Here is a 27,999-nt window from a genome sequence, read left to right on the forward strand (position 1 = left end):
CACACAGAAGCTTACATTAGAAATTTTATGTCTATTTTTCTCACAACTTTATGGGTTGATTGGCCTGTGCTCTACGTGCTCCATATAAAAAACAAGCTTCAGCAATTATTATAAAGAGCATGGTAAGCATATATAGATATATGATGCGAAGCACTGTATTTTTTGTTGAGATGAGTTGAGTTGATTTTGAGTTTAACGTCCCTATCAGCAGCGTTGAGGTTACCACCGCGTAGCAGCGAGTTCTTCGTTTTGGTCCGCGCTCGTTCGATTCGTCGCGGAGAATCGTGAAGCGACCAACACGAACTATCGCCAATCATGTGCATGCGGATATTATTATATATTATTTTCTTCCTGACGAATTGTTCCTAAAGTAAGCTTCGGGTGTCAAGAATAACCTCTGCCTCAACATCATGAAGTGAAAATTCTTGAGTGCGATAATTGTATGAATTTAGATGGCAACTGTCGTCGATCATTAGAAAGTGAGTTTGGGAGAACTATGAAATAAAGTAAATAGACACGCGTCATTTTGCTATAAAATTACATGTCGAACGCATTTTATCTTATCCCAAACAGTTATCGTCTCATATGCAGAGTTAATGGAGCACTCTGATACCAAATTAAAAAGATCTCAACAATTTATCTCTTTACAAGCCACGTTTCCTTCATCGCCTCCGTGGCTCACATCGTGAGTAGTGTTGGTCCCATTGGAGTGCCTGATATCGCTACTCATACGTTAGTTGAAAAGACTCGTGCTTCTTCCACAAGTTTTGTGCTTTAGTGTGCTCGGTGAATCTCACCCTGTGTGTACAGTGTTTTGCAGTTTAATAGCTTGTAGTAGTATGGAATATAAGAAGAACTTACAATTTCAATTAATATTTGACCGAAGATATAGAAATGTAAAACCTAATGCTAGTCAAGTATATCAGTGGTTGGAAAATACGTTTCCTCGTATCTTCGACAACATTTGTGCGCTCCAGTTACATGAATCATATAGCATATATATTAAGTTTAAAGATTTACAAGCCTATGAACATTTCGCAGCAACAGCTCCTTCGTCTGTAGAATTCACGCATGTGTCTGGGGAAACAAGCACAGCAAAGATCGTCCCCGCTGATGACCCCATTCGGTTGGTGCGTATATACGACTTTCCTCTTGAATTACCATTATCATTCCTAGAAGATCATTTCAAAAGTTATGGTAAAGTGCGCAAAGTGGAACCACAATTATGGAGTGCCCCTTTTCCCCCTGGCATAGACAATGGCGTACGTATTGTTCATATGGAAATACATAAGCATATACCATCCCGTATCATAGTGCACGGTTGTAAGGTGAGTGTGTCTTATGAAGGGCAGCCTATTACTTGTTTAAGATGTCAGAGCAATTTTCACACGATTGCCACGTGTCCTTTGAAGAACGCAAAACCAACTACGGCCGCCCCTGAACAGACGTCTCTACACATGACGGAGATTGGCAAAGTGCATCGCTCTTTTCCCTCTTCTGGCTCGCCTTCGCTCTCTGTCACTGCCCCCCGGGCCCCTGCTCAGAGTTCCTCAGGCTTGCCTTCATTAACTGATACCAACGAGTTTCCAGTGTTAGTACGAACCCCCCAAGTGAATTCATCTCTAACAAATAATGTCCTAGTTATGGAAGATTCTGAAGTGAAACTGCGACCCCCGCCTTTACAGAATATGCCTGTGGATGTCATGGAACTTGACTCGACTCGTCCGTCGGAGCAGGAAGTGTTAACAGTTCCGTCTGGTTCTTCGTCTGAAGTGCAAGACAATAATGTCCCGTCTACAGCTGAACATACTGTTACTTCTGTGCAAGCTGATTTTTCTTCACAACAAAAAAGAAGGAAAGTTACTCGAACGTCTACACGAAAGAAGGAACAGTGTTCCCTTGATGTTACACGAGGGATAGACCAAGGAGAGCCACGCGAATTACGATCACAACATCGGGCAATATCTGACTCAGAATTGCCCTGAGGCGTGGTGTGTTTACTCTTCGCTATTGACTTTCACACCTGCTTTCCAGGGCTTCGTTCACATTGTATGTTATGATGTATTTGGCAGTGTTAGTTTTTGTGTTCATACAGGAAAGTTCACTCGGTTTGTTTTTTATTCGTCTCAAAATGCGTCACTTTACTAGTGTTCATGGGAAAGAATCCCTTTCACCTTTGTACGTACTTTTTTCTTTTTGTTATAGTTTTCTGTTTGAGTGATTTTATAATGTTAACAGTAAATTCATTTAAGTTAATATCACTCAATATTCATAGAATCAGTTCCGATCATAATAAGACCCTTCTAAAACAGTTCATCGAAAGCCGCCGACCAGACGTTTGTTTTCTACAAGAAATAAGTTCTCTGCTTACATCTTTGGATTTTCTTACCAATTATCAAGTTATTATTAACAGCGAGCAAGAGACTGGGGTTGCGATTTTGGTGCGAAAGGGTCTGAGTTATGATCGTGTTGTGTTAGCCCCTGAAGGAAGGGCTATACGTTGTTATATTCAGAACATTTGTTTTATAGCATTATATGGTCATTCTGGCTTTACACGTACAAAAGAGAGGAACGAGTTTTATGCAACTACCATTCCTTCTTTACTTCCTCCGGGAATTCCTCATTGTATAATTGCCGGAGATTTCAATGCAATTGTTGATCCCCGAGATTCTCTGACGCCTACCATGTCTTGTCCCACTTTGTCAGAGCTTATTCGTGTCCTAAAGTTAAAAGACGCTTTAGTTGTGTCAAACTCTAAGCATGTATTCACCCACTGCACTACTACGACGAAGAGTAGAATCGACCGCGCTTACATTTCAGAGAGTTTATGCACTGCGGTGATACAACAAAATACAATTCCTGTGGCGCTGTCCGATCATGCAGCGATTGAAGTAGCCTTTAAAATGCATTTCTTGCTACCACCTGCCCGGGGCCCTTCCTATTGGAAGATTAATAATGACATCATGTCTCGCCCGCAGGTTGTAGAGGAATTCTCGCGTCGCTTACCTTATTGGTGCAGCATGCAGCGGTACTACCCCTCTGTTATTTCCTGGTGGAATTTATATTGTAAACCTAAATTACGCAGTTTTTTTCAATGGCAAGGGCGGGTCGCGAGGGAAGACGACCACCATTTACATGAATTTTTATATCAAGCTCTCTGTGAATTTTGGAATACTCCGCCTTCTCTGGAGAACCTGGCTTGTATTAACGGTATCAAACACCGATTGAAAACTATTTACTCCCACACGTCGATTAGTGCGTATTTGTCGGAAGACTTTGATCATCGCTTTCCGGAGGAGACTATAACTATTTATCATGTTGATTGGATTTTGCGACAACGGCGTTCCCCCGCCATTCATTCTCTCATTCTGGGAGATGGTACTACTACTACTAATTGTTCGCAGATTTTACAAGAGTTCACGCGCTACTATACAGACTTTGCACATGCGCGTCCCATAGACTACTCATATGCCCCGGAGTTTTTGTCCACGTTATCTCACCATCTCACGGATGACGAGTGTCACACATTGATCAATCCCATTAGTGCGGAGGAAATTTTCGCAGTCCTCAGGCGGGCAAAGGGCAGTAGTGCCCCCGGAGAAGACGTATTAAATATCCAGTTTTATAAACAGTATTGGTCTCACCTCAGTCCCTCTATTACCGCTTTATTCAATGCTTGGTTACGAGGCGAAGCAGTGGGTCGTAATACCGCTATCTTAGTCCTCATTCCGATATTCCGCGCAGCGCATTATGTTCAGGACTATCGACCTATTTCTTTATTGCCCGTCGATCTTAAGTTGTTCACTAAAGTCCTTACAGCCCGACTTCGACCAATCATCCGTCACTACATTAATCCTTATCAGGCAGCACTCCATGCTACGCATAACCTTTCATATACTCTTAGCTCTTTGCGCGATATTTTTGCTTATTTTCATTTTCGGCAGGTGCCTGCGGGTGCATTATCTGTATATTTAGAAAAAGCGTACGACAGCTTAGATCACAGTTTTTTGTTGCAGGTGCTGGAAGCCTGGAGGTTTCCTTTAGCCTTCCGCACAGTCATTAACAATTTATATACCACGGCCAATTTCCGTATACAGATTAACGGACACCTGTCCCCTCTTATTCCGCGGAAACGTGGATTAAGGCAAGGATGTTCTTTGTCAACGATACTTTTTGCACTCGCATTAGATCCTTTACTTCGACAGTTGGCCACCCTGCACCTCCCTGGACCCTCCCGTTTCTTGAGTCAAAATATATTCGGGTATGCGGATGACGTCACCATCACCGGAGTGGATCCTGTTCTTATGGCGCGGGTTTTTGCAGTGTTGCAACGTTTTGCACTTTGTTCCGGATTACAGTATAATGTACAGAAAACTAACCTATTACAGTTCAATGGTTTTCATTTACCTGCTAACGCGCCTGGGGTGCCGTGTGTACCTCACGTCACTTCCTTGAAGATCTTAGGTATCCCGTTTACGTCACAACCTACTCCCCTTTTCGAGAAGATTTGGTCCCCGTTGTTGTTACAAATTCGCCAGCTTTTGTTTTCTAAGCGTTTCCGTCGCCTTCATTTAATTCATCGTATTCACTTTATTAATATTTACATTGCACCCAAGCTGTGGTACCGGGCTCGAATTTTCCCCTTACCGGAATTGTTCGCTAAGCGGTTTGACTCCTTATTCCTATGGAATATATGGCGTGGCTTCTATTTTCGTATTCCACATGCAGGACTCTATCTTCCCCGTTCACAGGGAGGGTTGGGTCTAGTACATCTCAGATTGAAATGTTAAACTCTGTTTATGCTCGATTTTTATGCTACAGTTGCTATTAACGAATCCTTCACACAGCAATGGATACGATGTTTTTGGCCTAGTTATGAATTCCCTGTGAGGCCCCCGTTTATTAACTTTGCTGATTGTTGTCCGACGTACATTACTTCACTAATACGTTATTGGGCATACAGTGGTGTGGTTCTCTGCCCTATGGGATACAATTCTCGTACTTTGTATAACTTCCTTCTCTCGTTGCCTAACGATCAGATTATTCTCCGAATTCCTCACCGATATCCTCAGATCACGTGGTCACAGGTATGGGCTAATATCTCTGCCCCGGTATTACCTCCATACCTACAGGTTGAATGGTTTCAAGTGGTGCATCAGTTGGTGCCTACGCGCGCTCGTTTATTTGAGCTGAAACGTGTTCCTGACCCACTGTGTTCTCGATGCGCCAAAGAAGATACACTATCCCACCGGTATGATCAGTGTGTGGGTGCTCCAGCTATCTGGAACTGTCTCACGTCCTTTTTAGGACGAATTCGTCGTCGACCTCCACACCAGTTCACAGTATCCTATGTTTTGTTTCTGGATTTTCGTTATTTTCTACAGACCAAAAACCACGCTGTGCTTTTTCTACTGGCGTGTACAATTGTGTAAATCCATCGCCATGTGCCTTTGCTGGATGCTCACACCTACTTGGATTTTTTAAAACGCACTCGCCGAAAGCTCTTTTCCCCCGAGTTGGATAGGCAGTATTTTAGTAGGTTTTTAGAAGTGGTGTTGCAGTAATCTCCTTCCTTCTCTTAAAAAAAAAGCTACAACTCATGATGTAGGTTTATCTTTTCGGTTTTTTTATTTTTCTCGATTATTGTTATACTTTACATTTTCCTTTTCTTTGTATGTAAGACATATTGTATTGTATTACCCTAGGAGTCAGTCTGGTTCTTGTACACTTTTTGTATAAAGACAAGCACATGAACAATAAAACTATGGCGAAGTCGGAAGAACACCCGCCCAGTGATCAGAAAGTAAGTGGTTCGAGCCCCCTCTGGAGTACTGTTTGGTGCTTTTTTAGTGTTTTTACACTCACATTAATGTAAACAAATCACACATATAGGATATTTAACATATCTTGGGAAGTAATTTTATGGTTCATTGGCGTTTTGTCGCGTCAGAAGATGCTGTCTACAATGCAGTGAGCAGAGAGTGTCGGTGGGTCAGACTGCGTCATAGTGAGTGGTGGGTCACGGTAGATGATGGGTCGCAGTGGGTCACATGCTGTTGATCCACGAACTACTGACCTACTCAGAAAACTCAATCCATTCGACCCACTGACCCACTCCAACTCTGGATTTGACACCACATAGAAAATGGAAGACCAAAAATTGTATGTTCACCATATTTTATTGTTTTACTTCAGGCAAGGGAAGAACGCGCGAATAGTTTTTGTGACTTCACTGTCCTCCATGTTTTTGTGTTTTTGTCCCTGTTCTTAAAGTGATTGTTGAAAAACTGTAAAGTGAGTAAAACGCGTCGAAATAGGAAGCAAGGTACTGAGGAAGGTTCGTTAAATTAGTTAATTAAAAAAATAATCCAGTGCCCTGAAACACGAGATTCCAATCAATATGAGTATCTAAAATGCCGTGCCGTGAAAATCAGGGCCCGAGGCAAGAGCATATGGCAGCTTCTCCGTACATATGAGTTGCCAATTTAAATTTGACTTCTGTGGACTATTCTTTCTGCACAATACTTAACTATTTTATCATGGCTGAAATCAAAAGTTTCAGCATTATTACACTGGAATCGTAAAAGTGTGTAATTACTGAATTCACTGCAGCTCCATTTTCCCTTCTCCAAGAACAGTGATGTCCTAGAGTAGTGGCTTACGCGTTAGTTTCATAATGTTGGGGACGCGAGTTCGATTCCGACTGTGGCAATTCAGGAAATTTTTATAACCTACAAAACTGATACTTCTGATGTACACTAACATGAAAAATATTCAATTTCTCTGGATCTAAGAGTTGAGACGACTTCCTTTACAGGTGAAACGCCAACAACACAAAATAACTGTCTGGCAAATAACGTGTTTGGAGAAGAATTGATGAACACATGAGGGCTAAACACGTCCTTACTGCTGTAGTATGGACATAAAATGAGTTCCAAGGAACTGTTCCTAACTGTGCACAAATTGCAAATAGTGATCGAACTTATAATAGAGATCACTAGTCAGGAAAATGATCCTATTTAAGATGTCACCTCACCTTTCTATTTAGAAGAAGGGGGACACAAAAGCATTACTGTTATCAGCTAACAAATATGTATATTCCATTTCTTGTTGTCATAAAATGATAATTCTATCTGTAAATTCATAAACGTAATAATATTATTGCGTTCATGTGTAAGCCTAAGAATCATCTGGCATACTCTATATCTTTTCCGTTTCTATGAATACCTTCGACAATGTTACTTTTTCTTTCCATTGTGGTAATTATAATAATAATAAAAAATAACATAATTACAATACTAATTACATAAACATTATCTTCCCATTCGCAATTTACTAATTACCACGACGGGATTTGAACCCAAGTTGCTGCAATGGGAGTTTCCTGCTTTAACAATTTAAAAAAAAACAAATTGCCTAAACCGGAGTATTGTTTGCCACTGGCAACTGATGTCCTTTCGATGTATTCCAAACACTACAGGAATACAAACACAGAAATATTGAAGACAGTTAAAATTCCGACCTTGCTCTTCAGAGGAATTCGAACCCCTAGTGGATTGCGCCTCATGATCAGAAGCTGAACGCCCGAGATCACATGGCTAGTGCCACCGGCTCAATTTGCCACAAACTCCTCATATGAATATAAGAAAATAAACTAGTAGTTATGGAACACAAATAGAACGGTCTATTTCTACAGGTGTTGATACAATTAAAAGAATGTGAAAATAATTCCTGTCATCTTTTCTTCTTTGGAAATTAGAAGTTATGGTAATGACGAAATGTAATGTGAATCGGGACCATCCCTGCGACCGATGACCAGCGCCGTAACTTAGATTCTTTTCTGGGGAGCAAGCATTAACAAGCTTATTTCGGGCCTTAGAAAAAGTTGTTTTTCTAATTATTGGGCCCCCTTTCTCCAACTTTCTCTTAATCTTTATGGGCCCCCGAGCCTGTGGGCCCTCCAACACGGCAAGGTCTGCGGTTCCCTTAGTTACTCCCTGGGCCAATTCCAAACATGACAAAATTATTAAGAAAACAATATTGTTAAATCTCAAAGTCATACGAATAAATATTACTGAAATGGGTCCACGACTCATTTTTGTTCTATTTACCTTTTGTGTGTTGTTTTGTTTATGTAATGTAGCGACCCTATTTAATGCTTCATTTCTAATTTCATGCTCGTATCGTATATGAAGTAAGAAATATTTGTCTCAAAATGGGCCCCCTCGAACAGCGGCGAGCTTCTCTGGGGAGAGCAGTTGCCCCCCACAAGTTACGGCTCTGCCGATGACATAGCCTCAACTTGAAGAACATTTCATGATGCTTTCCTCATTGAGCAACGTCTATATAACTTGCTTTTGGGTTAAACAAGGAAATCTCGAGTTCGTCATTTAGACACTCACACAAGTTGCTTATTTTTTATTTATAGTTTTATTTATATTTTGTTTATATTTTTTGTTTTTGTTATATTTGAGTATCTTGTTCATATTTTTCCATGAAACGATTTTAACTAGGTATTGGTTTTGGTAGAAGGTTAAGTGGTGCGGTAGGTGAGTGGTTAGCGCATTCAACTTCTATTCATCAGAGCCGGGTTCGAATCCCGGTCAGGTTGAAACTTTTTCAAGTGTTCCTGTTTCAATTTCAATTTCAATGCATACTCAGTAAGTAGGATCTTCTCTTACGTGACAAGTAAGATCATCTCTTTCCTAGAAAGAAAAAAATGTTGGAATAAGAAGAATTGGAGAAGGTCTGTCAATGGAGACAGTGATTTACAAACTTATTTTCAGCAGTTGTTCTAGATTTGATATTTTCTTCTACTTTCAAGCATTTTCTGATTCATGTTAAAATGAAAATGAAATGAAATCTTTAAGTTTAACGTCCCACGCATATGCCGGTTAGACTAAAGGAGACGGTGATAATGAGAGATGAATGAAATGGTGGAATGAAGAAAGTGGGAGGAAATGGGAGAACCCCGAGAAAACCCACGAGCATGGTTTTTGTTCACCACAAAGTCCACACGGCGCGAGCTGGGATCGAACCAGGGACCCCAAGCACCGGAGATGAACGCTCTACCACTGAGCCACCGCAAATCTGTCACATGATCCTTCGTATTAAAAATTTTGAATCTGAATCCAATATGTCGGACTTCAAGACGGGCACCATTATGATATACACTTATAGATGCGATTCTACCTTCATTACCCTATCCAAGATATGGGGTCACTTTTTTTAGTCGTTCTAAACTTACAAGGTACAGTAGAATTGTCTCATATTATGTATTGTAAAGCCAGTGAAAACTTGAAGATGATTGGGGCAGCATTTAATATTATCAAATTGTGCTATTTTCTTTCATGAGTTACTTTGGTATTATATGGAACTATTTTGGTGGTGAGACTCAAAAATACCTCGGAATAAGTCCATCCAAACATAAACTTTCTTGCTCCAATACCTTAAACTAAATCATATGTTGTGGTTACAATGACTGATACATTTTCTTGTGAAATCCAATAAAATTTTATGGCATTTTCAACCGAAGAAAACTTATCCCGAGAGTAAATTATTCTTTGCAGATATTTTTGTAAGAAGTAATTTGTGAAACATTATAGTCATTGGTGAAATATGATCAAGATTGTCTCAGACTTTTCAAAGACAATCGTCCGAATAAGATCACCCCAAGAATAAACTATTCTCGTATATTTATCCGGAGCAAATGAATTGTGACATATTGTTAAGTTATTGAAGAAATACTTATTTATGAAATATTAACACATTTTCCATGATCGTTTTAGAGAAAATCACCGAAAAAACTCACTCCCAAGAATAAACTACTCCTCGTATACTTTTTCCATGAAAAAATGAGTCATGCCATGTTATCAAGTTTTTAGTGAAATGTTTATTTATGAAACATGAACAAAATCGTCTGGGTCGGTTCTGAGAAAATCTTCGGAAGAAAACTTTCCCCTTTGAATAAACTACTTCTCGTATACCTTTCAGGACAAACGCATTATGTCATATTGTCAGATTATTAATGAAATATATATTAATAAAATATTAACAAAATTGCTTGAGTTGTTCTAGAGAAAATGTTCTTGAAAAACTCATCCCAAGAATTAAATACCACTCACGTACTTTTTTTCAGAACAAATGACTTATGTCATGTTGTCAGGTTACTAACGAAATATTTATGTATGAAATATGAGCAAAATTACCCAAGTCTTATTTGGGAAAATCTTCCAAAGGAAGTCACGCCTAAGAACCAACTCCTCCTCGTAAAAAATTTCAAAGAGTATAGATTTATACCACAGTATTGGGTGTTTAATGAAATATTGATATATTAAATGTAAACAAAATAGTTAGAGCTGTTTTTAAATTTTCATTCCTTTGTAAACTTCTCTATTTTGAGTGTAGGAAGAAAATTCGGAAAACCCTTCTGGAGATTCATTTGAAAACCTTAAGATTAAAATTTGCTGTGAGTACGTTGAACGGAACAGCTTCTAGGAGAGTAGATACTTTTATGTTGGGTCGAGACGGATATGATGACGAAAGGAAAGCCAAAACATGTAGACGCCATGAAATATGTAAATCCGTTGAAATTTTGAATTCGATTTTTTTTTCACGATCACAATACTCTTTTCTCTCCTATCGTCGCTCGAAAGTGACAAGTGAGTCTTCCTACGATTCACAATGCAAAACGGAAGTCTTAGATTTCTAAGTTTCTACGAAGTAGAGATATCTTGCTCTAGCTGTTAATTTTTCAATTGATGTCTAGAGTTCTTTACTGTTATAGAGAAAAGGTTTGTTAGTAGTCAGTATTGATATTTTTATATTAAGGCAAGAAATACATGTTTATATAATTGGTTACTGCAAAAGATATGGAAGAAGTCGGTGCGGCTAAAATCTTTTTAATGCCTTGTGTATATGAGACCTAGAAAACGTTTTAAATCACCAACATCTAAATTTTTTTAATGTAAAGAAAGTATTTATAACTTATTCAAAAATACTAAAACTTGAAACTAATTACTCAATAGAAGATTTAAAATAATCCTTAGTTTTTAATATTTGCAGGTAAACTAATTGCAAGTAATGTGTGTTACTTACGGTCCCAGACTCTATCGAATTCTGTTGGTTGATTCAAAGCTGCGTTTCTCAGTAAGTTTTTCGCTCTGTCCTCTGCCCGAAGGGTGTCTAACATATAGAGAATGTATTCATCAGCTACCAACTGAAGAATTTTGAATGAACCTGCAAATTAGTATAATTGACACGTTTAATAGATTTGACAGAGAAAAATTAACATTAGTTTCCTCTAGTACTCTTCAAATAAAAACATCAATTATGTTATTGATTTTGCCAAGTAAGAAACTATCTGTCTTTACCAGTGTTAGCCAGCCAGTCTCTGTTTACTAGTGATTTGAGTAATATCATTCGTTCAAGTGTCAAGATCGGAAATCGTGGTTATAAACCCATGATTTATTTTTCATTCATTTAAAAAATTCAAATAAACTTGATAGCTTTATAATTATCTTGACCAAAAATAAGGAGGTAAGGTGACACTCATAAGAACAACAAAACAACTTACAAGGAAAAGAAAACAAGCATGCTAATAATATGATATATTTATATGATAAGACATTACTAATTATACGCATGATATTTAAAATGGGAATCGAATGCAAAGTCATCACCTTCCTAGAGAATAAGTCAATGATTGGGTATAGAACATTGTATCTTAGCTAGTCGTATTTTGCCATGTGGAGATACCGGATTTGAATCCACTAGTCTTCATTCTGATCGAGGTTTTCCTAAGTTCATCACCAGTTAAATATTGGAATCGCACCTTTAAGCACATATACTACCGACTTCCTTTCGTGCTCTTTCCAAATGTTGTTGATTATTCCAGTTAAAATTGACGTTGCAGGCTACATCTGGATGTTTGTCATTTAAATAAGTTATTTAGAAATTTGATTTATCGTGTTCGTTCTGTGTATTATTCAAGTGCAAAGGTTGCTGATAAAAGATGCTGCTAAAGACTAAGATTAGATGAAATTGAATTATCACGAGACAAACCATGCACATACCCCATGCCGCAAACGTTGCCAACACCTAGTGTCCCACTTGCCAATAAATGTCGATCGTCGATATAGTTATGCGTCCAAGGATTGAAGCTAGTGTGTCACTTGTAGCAGGGTTTAGTCAAGTCAAATCAGATATCTAGAGTCGGGGTGGTGACGTCATCACCGCGTAGCAGCATGGACTTCATTTTGGTTCGCGCTCCTTCGATTCGTCGCGGAGAATCGCGAAAGGACCAGCACGAACTCTCGCCAGTTATGAGCATGCGGTTATTATTATATATTATTTTTTTCCCCGACGAATTGTTCCTAAAGTGAGCTCCAGAGATCAAGAGTAACTCCTGTCTCTACATCATGAAGTGAAAAATCTTGAAATGACTGCGTATAATTGTATGAATTTAGATGGCAACTATCGCCGATCAGTAGAAATTAATATGGGAGAACTACGAAATAAAGTAAATAGACACGTGTCACACTTTGTTATAAAATTACATGGCGAATGCATTTTATCTGATCTCAAAAGGTTATCGTCGAATATACACAGTTAAAGAAGCACTCTGATTCGCAAAATTAGCAAAATATTTTTTTAAGACTAACCTTAATGTAAACAAATGATTTAACGTATTTTGGGGGAGTAATTTTGTGGCTCATTGGCGTTCCGTCCCGTTTCTACCACTGGAGGTATAATTTTCAAAACGGAAGTGGGACCACCGCGAATTGTCGCTGCAGGCCGCCAATTTTTTGGCAAGGTGTCGCTAGTTGCCTATCGGTGGTCCAGCGACTCTTACGGCTTGGGATACCATATGCCTATATGAATCATACAAGAATTCACTAATCACGCGACAAATCACCACCAACAACCTACACTGAGAAAATCCCTTCTCCGGACAATGGTATATTGTGCACATATACGGAATTCCCTTGCTCACTACATACATCAGTACGGAGCATACGTTATCCGTATGCTACATTAACACTGACCTTACGTGTTATATCATGCCGTTGCAGGATTCCTTATATTACATACATATACGTTTGTTATCTCCGTCAGCTATATGTTATATACGTCCATTTGTATGTGAGATCCTGACCTCCTATATTGTTTCATATGAAAGTACGTATAGATGGAACACTTATACAGCAAACATTATAAATCATATGTTTTCGGTAACACGTTTCCTGTAGGTAAAGTCCAAAAACTACAGGATTTGCAAATGTAACATACGATTTTACGTATGCTACACATTTTTATTTCTCAGTGTACACTTCAGAAATTACCATTTTGGTATGGCATCAATTTCGGATTAGTTTCTGGTTTGTTTATTGCTATGTTGTACTGTTACCAAGACAAATATTTTTTCTTTCTCATTATCCATAATAATATCAAGATGAAACTTTATTTTCCATTTATTCCTGATTCTGATTCTGTGTAAACGTTTGCACATCTGAACTGCCAACATATTCGGTATTAGGATACTAAGAAGAAGGAAAATGACTTTGATCTTAATAGAAAATACCATAAAGATATTTGTTTAGCATTAAAGATAAGCCTGGAAAGCGTTAGTGGGAAAAATAACCACTAGAAATGAAACGAAAAGTGACTGTTGCTCAGGAGCTCGAATATCCATATTATACACTTACCCGCATACAGAGCGTAACTTATGTGGGACAACTTACAAGGTACATTCGCGAAGTGTCCCTCGGGACTCGTGTAATATTGATTCAAATGCAAAGTACTATGGGGCCTAATGTGTATTGCACTAATTTTAGTGGCCCATACCGGTAATTTGCATATTTATGAACCTTCATATATCTGGAATTTAATCATACACTACTATAAAGCTCGGATTCAAAATTGCTTTTAGTTTCTTTAGATGTAACTGGACATGAATGTGGCCATATTGAAAAGAAATAGGATCAAGTACTGATTCTCTAATAGGTGTTACCCATCCCGGCCGCCACCTTGTATCCGCCATATTGGATTCAACTTTTTTTTTAATGGGAATAGGTGCAAATCATACACCAAATTCATCTACAATATTCTCGGATTATTCATTGGTGTAGTGAGTTTTACCGTAGCTTGTACCATTTGCAAGGTATTGCGTGTTAAATGTCAGGCACTTCACTAATATTGAACCAAATAGAAAGTTGTTCAGGGCCCCGTGTGTATATATAATCTCTTGCATGATTTATCGTTGACGAAACATTCTCTGAAGGTATATACATGCTGATGCACAGACGTCAATACGGAAATGGTGGGTCATTACCCTAATCTGGTCGTATCTGGATTTATATTAGGCATTTTGACCGTAATCCAATACTTACTTGTTATAGTACAACACGCAAGTAATAACAATCACTCACAGGAATGTAATAAGGTTATGACACCAATATTGTAAAGAGTTTTGTTTATACGTACAGTATATTCCCAGTTAGAAATTATTTTGATTTGTCAACATCAAAAACGTAAGCGTAACTGATATTGCTCTGCAATGTTTATTCGCAAAGTGCCTGGAGAGATTTAACATGCAATACCTTCCAAACGGTACAAGCTACGGTAAAACTCACTTCACCAATGAATTTCCGAGAAAATTGTACATGAATTTGATGTATCGCATGCACCTATTCACATTTGAAAAACGGAAAGTTGAATCCAATATGGCGAATCCAAGAGACATGTTTCAGAGAAGCAGTATTTGATCCAATTTGCTTTGCATATGCCCACATTCATGTGAAAATATATCAAAAGAAACTAAAAGCAATTTTGTGCCCGAGTGTTATAGTAGTGTATGATATATGAAGGCCCATAAATATAATAATTACCAATATGGACTGCACTAAAATTAGTACAATACACATTGGGCCGCTGAGTACTTTGCATTTGAATAAATTTTACACGAATTCCGAGGGGACGCTTGGCGAATACCTTATTAGTGACACTAATATGTTTAAAGTTTTGCATTTGTGAAATATAAAACTTACCAAAACTAGCTGCTGATTGCATTGTTAAATCTGTTAAAAGTTTTGAACCAAAAAACTGCCAAATAAGGCTAAAACGCTGAGCAACATCTCTAAAGTGACTTCCAGGTTTAGCAGAAGGTTGAACAACGAACCTCTGTACAATGGATTCCAGCCATTCTATGTAAGTCTCTGTAGAGTTGGAACCTCCTAAAAGGTTTTCGAATTCTCGCAACACTGCAGTAAGAAATGTAACATTTCAGTTTATAAATCATTTTTTAATGTTAATAAAACAACGAAGAATTAGAAAATATATAATACTATGATTTTAAATAGTCACTGAGAAAGAATATCTTGAATTATGAACAGATGCCACTATATAATCCTCAATTCCCTGTTGACAGTTAAAATTGGTGCTAACGGTAGCTACATTCAAAAACAAACTAATGAAGAATAAAACTTAGATCACATCTATTTAGATTTGAATAGCTTCTTATGAATTAAAGTGGTATGCTTTTACATTTCTTAAATCATTTACAAGCATGTAGTTTTATCAGAAATATTCGATATAAGGAAAAACGGGAAAAGAAAATTAATTTTCAAAATCTAAATTAACATCATTTACTGTTGTGTTAAGAAATTGTTTTGACTTAGATATTCCAAACATTCTTCACATAAATAGTTCAACGTCATTAGATGAAATCGAAGAGATATAAAGTTAGTAATTAAAAAATAAAACAACACTAATTAAATTGCTTCAGATATTACTGTTACGTAATAAAAGGGCCTACCCACTTTCACTTACAATTTATATACACTTCTATACGTTTACGATACCTACCCGTGTAGATAGCATTCCTGGTTCGTCTTACTCTATGATTTTCGTTACAAAACAAAGTTAATGCTATAACAATCGGAAGATCTATACTTTTCCAGTCGCGTCGCAATTGCGTCATAATATCAGAGTTATGAAGAACAACTCTTGCTGTCTCTAGAATTCTATTCAGTATCAGGAGCCGTTTCAACATTTGGATGAAGAGTTTAGCCACTGCAAATGTCAACAGAAGATAATTTGTATTTCAATTATTAAGAGCACAATCAAATAAATTTTTATATAGCATAGGCAACACAGAAACTTAAGAACATATACATATCTAATGGAATGTGAGGTATTATAAATTTCCGATAAAAATGGTATGTGACAATACCGAAAATGCATAGGGTCTACATCAAATGTGACTAGACGAAACATGAAAATACATTAAAAGAATAACACTTTTCATACAGTGTGGACGAAAAATAGCCATTCATCTAGCAATAGTAAAACACCGTAATTTGATTGATCTCATTTATAGATGTTGGCCACATGGTATCATAATTTCAAGAGACGGGTTGCGTGGCAAGAATGTGGGTGGAACAGGATGAAGCAATTCTTGCCTGCACTTTTTTTTGAATGACATGTTGGATTAGATTGGACGTCACTGCTTCATTATCGTGATCAGGAAGATGTTCTGGTATTACTACACTGAACAATTGTTCATTGAGAACTGGGCACACCAGGGGTACGGCGACTTCTCGTCCAACTGAACAATGAAAACTCTGGAAAGTCACAATAGAAACACCATCATCATATTACTATAAAAAGCAGTCCTAAAGTTCACAATTGTAATATATATCGTACTAGAAGCACGCAAAAACTCTTCTGCTTTACTTTCATCAAATGACAGAACTTTGACCTTACAAGAGATAAATACATACATGATATGGGCATCATATAACAGCAAACGTACTCTACAAATTTTCTTACGCGTACTGTGATGTTTTCTTACATATATATAAGTGAAAAAGGTTAAATATACCGTGACGAAATACATCGCAGCACGCAGGATAACATTTTTATTGTAACACGCAACAACGGGCTTAACAATGTGGTACACATATAGGTTTTAATGGCAAAAATAGAACACATATTGGTATTTATTAACCGATTATTTAACTGCTCGTAATATCTTCTTCAGTGTGTTTATCCTTACTACATCTAGCAATTGAATTCGATACCATAAGTCTGAAAGGACTTTCTGTAATCATTGCAAAAATTAGAAAAAACACTCACTTTTGATTTTCATAAGCTTTAGAGTGGACGGTAGTTCTTCGAGGGAATTATTTAACCAGGTAACAAATTCGTCTCTAATCCTTTGAACCATCTGACTAAGATTATCCGGTAAACCCTGTGGAATACAGAAACACTTTGTGAAACTTGTTTGAATTTGTAACTTTTAGTTTTATAGAAATTTGCAAAGATACGCACTTAGAAACGTTACCCATATTGTTAGATTACCCAAAATAGTTTTCAGGTCTAGCAGTATTTTATTTCAATCCAGGAAAGCTCGTACTTTTACCTGTTAGTTTTAAACTGAAAGTTTGACTCCAACAGTTGATGTGGGGCCCAGATTTACTCCCAGCCCACACCAAGAGGACTTTGTGGTGCAGAAACACCCTGTGCGTGATTTTCTTCAGAGTTCTCCAATTTCTTTCCGCATTCTTCATTCCACCATTTCGTTCAAATTCATCACCACTGTTTCCCTTAGACATGGAGTATAAACGTGGTACGTTAAATTCAAAACCAAATTAGTGATTCGTAACAATTTGTTAAATTAAAGAAACATATTAGGATATCCGAAGTAAGGTTGATCCTATCATCAAATAGTTGTATATGAATTCATTTATGTTATATATGCAACTGTAAGAGTATTTTACTTAAGAAAATTTAGAATAAAGGAATTTTGAAATATACTGAAATTGAATAGTTGAAAATAATTCATCAATGCTCTTAAGTTTATGCATTAATAATTATTGTTGGTAAATACATCAAAAAGTACCAACAGTGTTAACAAACACGTTATGGTTTTGTTTCATTGCGAAATTTTGTCAATTCTTAATATTAACTCAATACCTCTACCTGTATAACGGACGGAAGAAGAACACTACAGAGGGATCGGTAAAGAATGGAATCGCAAACGCCAATCATATTAACAACTGTATCGGATCCTAAAATTCCAGTTATATGTGGAGGCATTCCTTGCCAAAAGTGTACCAAAAAGTTGTGAACCTGAAATAAAAGAAGAATACATTAGTTTCTTACGAAACAAGATAAAAATGTAGAACAATAATTTTGAGTTTCAAATTTTCGCAAGGCACTACTACATTTAGTATACATAGTACGTCAGAAGCTTCTTCCCAATATGTTATTGTATTTTTTTAAAATCAAGTATAGATTATTTGGTAGTACCTGCCGTTCACTAGCGTTTAAAATACATAAAAAACAACAAGCGACAAAAATTTTTACATTATTAGCATTTAATGACAAAACTATCCAAAGATCAAGAATATATAAATCGACAGATCTCACTAAGTAGCAGAAAATTATATACATTAGAGTAAAAGCTCGTTTGTGGTTTTTGAGAAAATTGGGAAAAACAAATTATTCTGGAAACTGAAAAATTGATGCTACATGGAAACCACGCCACCTATTAAGTTGAGACTAATACCGACGTATACCTTCGTCAATTTCTTTATTATGACACCAACAAGACAGTAATACGTAGCTTGGTTAATAAATATGATTAACTCTTAAACCTTAGTTGCCCAAAGATAAGGCGTATATCAATTGGTAGACTATATCAATCTTAACAAAAACGACATGGTTAAAGGTAAATTGTGGTGCGTGGTTTCCAAGAAAATTGACAAAAACAAACTTTTATGACACTAAAAAGTACGCCATTCGTTGTCAATAATAATAGATAGTTCTTGAACAGATTGATTAAAGCTATATTTATGTATAATATTTGTAAAAAGTATTGATCTGTGTGGTTCAGAGACTTGAACATTACGGAAATTAGACAAAAAATATTTAGAAAGCTTCGAAATGTGGTGTTGGAGGAAGATTGAGAAGATAAAATGGACAGAGAAAGTAAAAAAAGCAAAAGTGTTTTAAAACAGGTAGGAGAAAGGAGGACGCTTTTAGCTAGTATTCTTCGTAGGAAGATCAATTGGGGAGAAAGGAGGACGCTTTTAGCCAGTATTCTTCGTAGGAAGATCAAGTACGTATCTTGCGAAGAAATTGTCTTGTTCATTGAACTATAGAAGGAAAGATGGAATGAAACGGGAGTAGAAAAAACAACTGATCGATGATATGAAATATGTAAGAAAATATTGAAAGTTAAAAAAGGAAGCTGAACATTGAGAGAAGAAAATTCATTAGTCCCAGGACCTGGCGAAAGGCAGAATACTTAATAATAATAATAATAATAATAATAATAATGTGTAAAACAACTACAGCATTAAACATCCGGCCCTGGTTTTTCCTAACAAGGACATAGATACTTCTAGCAACGACACACACACAGTCCTAACAGTTACAAACATATTATTTTAATAATTTGCAACATTTGGTTATAGTTATTCGATTTTCAGAAATGTTGTGTATCTTTTCCACAATTTGAAACCACGAATGAAAATTTAGAGAATAATCAGTATTTTGTAATATAAGTAGTTAGAATTCCATAATATTCACCACTTTAATTAGTCAGAACCACATAATTTAAATTGCAATACACACATATGTAACACATGCCAACATAAACATAAAGGTAAACAAGAAAATTTTGTCGCTTTTTGTGGAGGTATGTGCTCAATTGGCCCTCACACCGTGAGTTGAACGCGGATGGAGATAAGGTGAAGGTCACTTGTTGGTGTGGGTATATCCAACATACTACCTGGTTTTGGCAATTTAGTTACACCGTGAACTTGCGTAAGAACAGAGTGAACATGGGACCTCTACAGAGCGTCATAAGGGCGTGTATGATGTACGAGCTTAAACTGGAGTCAAAAGATGTTGCAGCGGGGCGGAAAATATACCAGGCCTTAGGTAAGGGGGTCGTGAATACGTGGACAGTGCAGCGGTAGTTTAACAAGTTTAAAGACGATGACGAAACACTCGAAGATGCATCATGTGCCAGAAGACTAATACATGTACAAAATAAGGTTCTTCAGACAGCAATTGAGACGAACAGTAGCCACACATGTGAAGAACTTGGACTACAATCCAGTGTGAGTGGAGAAACTATTCGGCAGCACCTCCATCAACTTGGGAAGTACTACCGGTTGGGTCGATTTGTCCTACATTATTTGATTCCGGGCCAGAAAGCAACGCGAGCAGATACCTGTGTTTCCTTGCTGTCTCGTCTGAGGAAGGAGCCATTCCTGGACAGGGTGTTAATAAGTGATGAGAAGTGGGTCTTGTACGAAGCTCCACGGTGATGTCATCATTGGTTAGCATTACATGAACCGGTTCCAAAACAGCCGAAACGAGCACTGCACTAGACCTCCTGTGTGTTTGGTGGACTGCTCCCGTTTTCGTGCATCAGCAACTGTTACCAGCTAATCAGAGCATCAATGCAACTGTGTACTATCAGCAGTTGAGCTGTGTTCAAGAGAAACTTAAAACTCTGGAGCCAGCACTTCTTAATCGCAAAGGGGTCCTCCTGTTACAGGACAACGCTAAGCCCCGCGTGGGTAGGATGACCCGGGACACCATTCTACGCCTTGGATGGGAAACACTATTGCATCCACCATACTCTGCGGACATTACACAGTCCGATTATCACCTCTTCCATTTCTTGGACAATCACCTTGAGAACGCCAGTTCAAATCCCTAGTAGAGGTGCCAACTGCACTTGACACCTTCTTCGCTTCACTGCCCACCAATTTCTATCGCTATGGTATCCAAGGCCTTTTAGAACGTTTACAGAAGGTCGTCGATGCTGATGGGGCTGTTTTTCATCTTCTAGGTACGTCTTAGATAACATCTCGACGTTCGAAGATGGTGGGTAAAAAAGTGACAGAACTTTCTTGGTTACCTTTATACATAACAGTGTACTCAAAGCAATAAATTAGTAGAACCATCTGAAGAATAACACAAATGACCAAAAGTAAATATATAAGATGGAATATATAAACTATAATCAAAATTAACAAGAAAGAATAACATATCACCTAGAAAATGACACCTCATTGGGAAATTTCTGTAACAAAACGGGCCGTTACACATGAAATTTAAGATTTACTTTTTTCTAATAATTGACCACAAAATTTATTACTGTTCTGAGTAAAAGTAGAAAATGAAAAGCTTTATACTTCAGTTTATGTTCTTAAAAATGCTTTAAGTTCTGCAATAATTCTGATTTCTGAGTGGTACTGTAGAAACGTGATTTTATTTTCGGATTCTCATTCACGAGATAAGTTGATGATGTAGTGAACTTCTAGGAAACAAGTGAATTCTTTTGGATAGTGAAAAAAAATGGAGCTTAAGAGACCTCAGTATTTGGTACGTTTTAAGAAAAGGAAATTTCCGTATTCAGTTTAATGTCCAACGATTATGCCCTTCAGCTTAAGAGAGACGATAATTAAGGAAGATGAATGATGATAGCAGTAAGCAGACAGTAAGCAGTATGGTTAATGAGATATACTCTAAAATTATGATCAAGTCTGAGACTTTAGTTTTTGTTTAACTATAATACTATGCAAGGATAACATAAAGATCAATTGAGAGATCACATCAAAATGACCAAACCGACATGCTTCAAGATAAACTATCACTGGGTACTTTTCGAGGAAATCGAGAGAAACGAAGTTTTATTCTATTAAAACCTATGTTGTTTTTTACCAAACTGAGGCAGTTGATGTTTCTATTCTAAAAAAAATAAGCTTATAAAAAATCACTCACTATTAATCCTCATGATTAGAGCTATGACTTAATGGGAATAAAAAGCCAAGAATGACTGGCAAAATTGCGAAATAAAAACCCCAAAACGGCAGGTAAAATGGTCAAATAAAACATACAAATAAGGGATTAGGTACTAAAATATATTGAATCTGTAATCTAGTAGAAATGGGTGACTCATCATCGCTCAAGCCAAACTGCTAGAGTTATTAACGTGAAATTTAACGAGAATGCTCCCTTTGTTGTGAAAGTAAGGGATAAGGAAGGATTTTTGGAAACGTCCATTCTAAGAGGTGTAAACGAGGGTTCAAAATATACCCAAGGATAGTGTACCACATGAATTCCTGACGTTAGAAAGACGAAGATCGGCATACGAACTCTTCATTACAAAAAGAAAAACCGTACTTAAATGTTTTTGAAAATTACTGTTTAAAGGGAAGGGTTTAGTCCTTTCTATAACACCCAAATTCCTTTTTTTTAAAATAAAAAATGAGGATGTGCATGATGTGGTAATTTGCAATATATTGGAAATGAGAAAATCGGTATATAAACTCTTATATGAAAATAAGGGAACACGTATTTCTGAGTTTTCGAATATTCTGCTTCTAAGAGGGAAAACTGGGATAGTTTTCATAACATTGAAATTTCCCTTTCTTTATTGAGAAATGCCCAGTGTGAAGATTCCTTTAAGTTGAATATGTGAAATTCGGTATATAAACTTATATAGAAGTAAAGAGAAACATATTTCGGCGTTTTCAAAAATTCCGCATACTTTTCAGTTTATAATTAGAGTAGGTTGTCACACTCAATGATGTTACAAGTAAGTGTGCACTCTAATTCATTAACTAAGCAAGAATCACTAGGTAGTATATAGGAACGTGAACAAGGGGAACTTAAAAGGTTCAGCACAGCTTCTGAAGCTGTTAATTCCGTCATCCATTGAACATATAAATTCCCCTCTTCTCAAATTTTCAACCATGATTTTCAACTTTAGGACTTTCAGGAACGTTCTTCAGCTATCGTTCCGTAATTGCAGATTCGTGATTTGCATTAAGAGCATGTTGGTAAAAGAACCTTTGAAGGCAGGAAGTTGAACACAACAAACTACACTGCCTTCGTCTCGAAAGAATTGGTAGCGTTATTTATTGGTTTATTTACTTGATTAATACGTTTATTTTTTAAATACAGGGAACAAACGAACTTCTGTAGTTGACTGAAAAGTTCATATTCTTAATATGTTATCATATAAGTTCATGTTCTCACCATTTCTTAATAATTTAACCGTCTTTAATTGTCATTGGCTGCACATAGCACTAAGTGAATCACAATCAGTCATTGCATGAAGGGAAGGTAAAGCGAATACTTAAAGAGATTCCAAAACTGTAGACAAGTTTTCGTACATCAATAAATGGATTCAGCTTTACATCCCACGATTCAGGCAGATATTGCTTTGATTTTCAATGTAGAGACGCATATATACACGTGACATGTATATAATACATATCATACATGGATGTCATACATACATATGACATATTTTCTACATTTGATTTACATATGACATCTAATATCTCTTGTGAGGCGCAATTAATGTGTAACATCATTCTTGTATCAACTTCATCTTGAGAGGAAGACAGTTCTGACACTTTATTGATCTCGTCTGCTGAATTTCTTAAACACTTCTTTAATATGCTATGACCATTTTCCTTTCATATTTAATCTTTTTTCTGTTTGCTGCAAGCTTTTAGCTAGTAGTTTTGTTATCTTATTTTTGCTGTCATTACTTCTTAACAGTCGTTTCCAGTTTTGTACTTTATTATAATAAGATTAAGTGGTTTATTATTGGTAAGACAGAAGAAAAAAGCTTATGAACTTCAAATATGAGTATTTAGAAAAAATAAAGATTTCTTTGATTCTATTAGAAAAATTCAGTAGTAAACTTTCAAAAATAACAAAGAGATTAAGCGTAAAAACCAAGAAAGAAATAATTTTAAGAGGGGTTAGAAATATTTATAGAAGTATGATTTTAATAGCTGGAGAACGCTACCTAGAAATGGAGGAAGTTTTCAGTGATACTTTGGGTTCTTTGCTATGATGAAATTTTAAAGAAAAACTAACATAGCCATACTAGCAAACTTTCTTGAGAGTATAGTTTCACCTACTGGTCACTCGCAGGAAGAATATGCAACAGTCATTGATGCAATGGAGTACTTATAAATTACATGAGTAAACTGCTTTGATGAAATATCTCCTTCATTACTGTTAAAAGTTTTAAAGTGGGTCACTTTGGTGACAGAATAGATGTAGTGTCTAATACTTACAAAGAAAAGTCAATAAAGTCTGTTGAAAGAGATCTGAGAGATGGTGATGAAGGGATTTAATTTCATGTTCTATTAAGTATGTGCAAAAGATTTACCCGTGTTTGTTGTGCATATAGAAGTGTGAAGAACACAATATGTAACTAGCCTAGGACAGTATATAATCAGTAGCACAATCAATGACCTCTTGCTATCTTTCCGGTAAAATATGAATCTCATGTCGATAAAACTCCGCAGGTTTGGAGTTGAAGAACTCACGTAGGGCAAATTTCACAGTCTCGATATCAGTAGATGACTTCCCAGTGAAGGAGACTTTCAAAGTGCGAAAAAAGTGGAAGTCTGTAAGGGCTAAGTCAGGGAATAAGGACTGATGGGGTAAAACCTTTCAATCAAAGTCCATTAATCTGTGACGTGTTATCGCAGCAATATGTGGCTTAGCGTTACCATGTCAGATTATAACCCTTTGGCGATTAATAAGACCTGGCTACTTTGACCAACATGGTTCTTGCAGTATGTATAGTTATTGACAGTAGAAGGTTGCATTAATGGTTTGATTAGGTTAAAAGAACCTCCTAATGAATTATGCCTTGGATATCTCACCACATATTAAACAACACCTGAAGTCTTGTTAGGATGAAGTTCTTGTTGGTCGTCGATGAAAGCAGTTCAGAAACGCAACACACAGTCCTGAGACGTTTTACGTTCCTGTACATAACTCATTTCCCATTTCTTGAGACAATCCGTACCAAGAAGCAACCATTGTTGTAACAGGAAAGAAGTCAACAGATGTTGTGACTCGCTCTTGTTGATTTCCAGTCAGGTGATATGGGACCCAATAATGACAAGAAAGTGGAGGAAGAACAACAGATGGTGAGTGATTACCAGGCAGATTCAAATGAGAAAACAGCATATACAGTCGCCTGGTTCTTTTCGTGAGTTCCTTCAGAAGAAATGAAGTGAGAATAATTTTAAAGAAGAAAATAAGGACCCGCAACAACATTCAAGGAGGTAGAGAAGAGATCTTTGGAGAAGTGGAAAGGAAACGAATGTAGTTCTAGCTGCTATATTGAACGGATTGGGATTGACTAATATACAAGTTACTGTAATTACTCCTGCACGTCACACGAAAAAGACAAGAAGACTAGGAATAAGAAGAAAATATATTTTAGAAAATGCTTATTGAATAACTGTTCACGGGATAGTTTAGAAGAGATTAATGTTGACCAGGAGGCGGATGCTGCTGGAGGAAAGCAATGAGTTAGCCAAATAGAATGTGGAAAGATAGAAGCTCAGCAAATTAATCGTAGATCAACAAAAGATAAATTATTAGAAATATGAAAAAAATAAATTAAATTTTGGAAAGAAAATCACTGTAGTTTGTTTTGTAAGTAGGTGAATTGATAGGTAAGTTTAAGGGTATTGAAAATGAGGAAGAATTAAATTTAAAGACGATTAAATTTTGTATTAGAGGAGGGGCGAATGTTGGGAGCTTATAGTTGGTTTCATATCGCAGGGCTCAAAGTTATTCAGTAATTGGTACTGAATTTGAGTTGTTTTGAGGAAGCTTTATATGATGGGTTGTAAGAAATATTTTCGACTCCAGTAATTTAAGTGGTTTAGGGTTTTCCGAGGGTTTAATATAAGGCTGAGAGAGGGTATTACTGTGATATTATTAGAAGAACAGGATTACGAATAAAGAACGAAGTTTGTAGATTTACGATTACAATTATTACTGGCAGTGATTATCATAGATAGTTACTAAGGATTCTTGGCATTTTATTAGATATAGAGAAGTCTTGAATTATGAGTATAATAGAGACCATAAACTTTAGAAAAACTACAGAAAAAAAATAAAATTTTCTATTGATACATTGAGCAATGAGGCTTATAGGCCTGTGTATACACATTTGGGCGAACAGGCGAACAGACTTATGGATATCCAAAAATAACTTTTAAGCATGATAGTATAAAGCCGTTGGAATCTAGAAGTCATTTTTTAACGACTTTAGACAAAATCTACAAGCATTTTGTAGATTTTAGCACTGTAATGATCTGTAGTGGTGATTTCGTGTCAATCTAAAATATATATGATGGATCATTCTCGCTATGCCAGCAACAACTCGTTCTGTGAATGGAGGAATGGTTTCAGGAATTATTCTAAAAATTAATAACGATTCAAACAATGTCTTGATCGTTTCGTTTGTCGTATGTGATGCACATTTTATCAGTTGTGACTCAATTGCACTCTGTATTCAGAAAACTACACACATCCAAATGTAGATTCTGGTTCTCCCGTGGCAACTCAAGTGAACACATAAGTTCAACTTTTTCACCTCATCGATTGCATGAGACCGCAGCACGACAGTGGTATCGTATATGCCTAATTCGTCTGCAACACTTTTCCGAGGATCCGCTTCCACGGTGTTCTAAGAAACTCATCAAACATATTATTGGGCGGTGGTTGCGGGTTTCACTTTTCAATGTTCTATCATCGACATCAATTTCACAAACCAACGGGGTATGGTGCGTTCAATCTCTAACCCTGGTGTAAACACACTGTTTCTGTTTTCTTTTCGGCTAGATGTGCAGAATATCCGAGTTTGAATTCGTAAAGGAAAATCATTCGAAGTTGTATGTGCTCCATATTGCACTCCCCCACGACCCTGTTCAATAGTACATTGCTTAGAGGTCTGCACGGCCTGGCCCGTGAATTTATAATATGAGACCCGACCCGAGTCCGAAATATGTCTTAGCATTTAGACATGAGCCCAGCGCCGAGCTCGTGTGATAATCAAATGAGCCCGAAATAAGCCCGAATTATAGAAACGTAATCATTAACGCAAAATTATATTTTTTATTTACAACAATTAGAAGTTTAATTTTGCAATTGTGCTTTAAAAGTTCTCCAGAAAGAACTTTCCAACAAATATTGTAGTACAGTATATTTACAAAGTTAGGCCCGAGAAATATAGTTATATATTTAAAAATTTACGACCGGAGCCCGGCCCGGGCCCGAAGTGCTATATACTTTGTAGGCTCGAGTCCGGCCCGCGGGCCGGATCTGGCTTAAGCCCGCGGGCTCGACCAGAGCCCGTGCAGACCTTTAACACTGTTTCGTGACTGACTGTGTGTCTGTTTTCTGAACATGTACGGAGGTTTGACGTCGTATACATGAACTCTTTCTCCATCCTTTGGATTCATCATAAAAAAGGGAGTTTACAATCATATGCAAAATCTGACATTTCAAATGACCAACCCTAGGTGTGCTGACGAATGTTAGAATGGCCACAGCAATCAGGACTCGAACGCAATCATGCTTAGTTAGATTAATGGTGGGTCCAACTGTATATGCAATTAGAGTCACCAGTATACAACGTAAAAATAAATTTAAATTGAAGTATTCTTTAAAAATTTTGGAAATATCTCTGTATTGAACAAGTGCAGCATTTATTTCATTGGTATTCATGTTATCTAAAGAATTAATAGATGGATAAGTTCAAATTAGAAAACATCGATTTTTCATTTCTCTTAACTAAGGTTCCACTAATTAATTGTTCAAGTTAATACATTTCTTTTAAGTCGGTACAATTTAATTAATTACATGAATGAATAGTAGTTAGAATCAGCGCCGTAACGTAGATTTTTTTCTGGGGAGAATCATTAATGCGCGTATTTGAGCTCCCTAGAAAAAGTAGTTTTTCTAATTCTTGGGTCCCCTCTTTCCATCTTTCTCTTACTCTTTATGGGGCCCCCGGAGCCTGTGTGTCCTCCCGCATGACAAGGTCTTCGGGGCTGTTAGTTACATCCCTGAGCCCGTTCCATACATGACAAATTAATTAATGGACAATATTGACAAATCTCAAAGCCATACGAATAA

At 36.9% G+C, this 27,999-nt stretch overlaps 1 protein-coding gene across 1 annotated transcript in view; it reads right to left on the minus strand.

The window, feature by feature from the left end:
• Positions 1-27,999, minus strand: part of LOC145688190 (transcription factor RFX4-like) — a 390,217-nt gene that overhangs the window by 56,974 nt on the left and 305,244 nt on the right. The window contains exons 8-12 of the mRNA XM_081762061.1: positions 17,983-18,132; positions 17,137-17,251; positions 15,865-16,071; positions 15,048-15,260; positions 11,098-11,238 (exon numbers count right to left, since the gene is read on the minus strand). Coding sequence (XP_081618187.1) covers positions 11,098-11,238; positions 15,048-15,260; positions 15,865-16,071; positions 17,137-17,251; positions 17,983-18,132 — 826 coding nt within the window. The remainder of the gene's footprint in view (positions 1-11,097; positions 11,239-15,047; positions 15,261-15,864; positions 16,072-17,136; positions 17,252-17,982; positions 18,133-27,999) is intronic.

The sequence above is a fragment of the Thermobia domestica genome, chromosome 6 (assembly GCF_964235325.1).
Source record: "Thermobia domestica chromosome 6, izTheDome1.hap1.1, whole genome shotgun sequence".
Lineage (NCBI taxonomy): Eukaryota > Metazoa > Arthropoda > Insecta > Zygentoma > Lepismatidae > Thermobia > Thermobia domestica.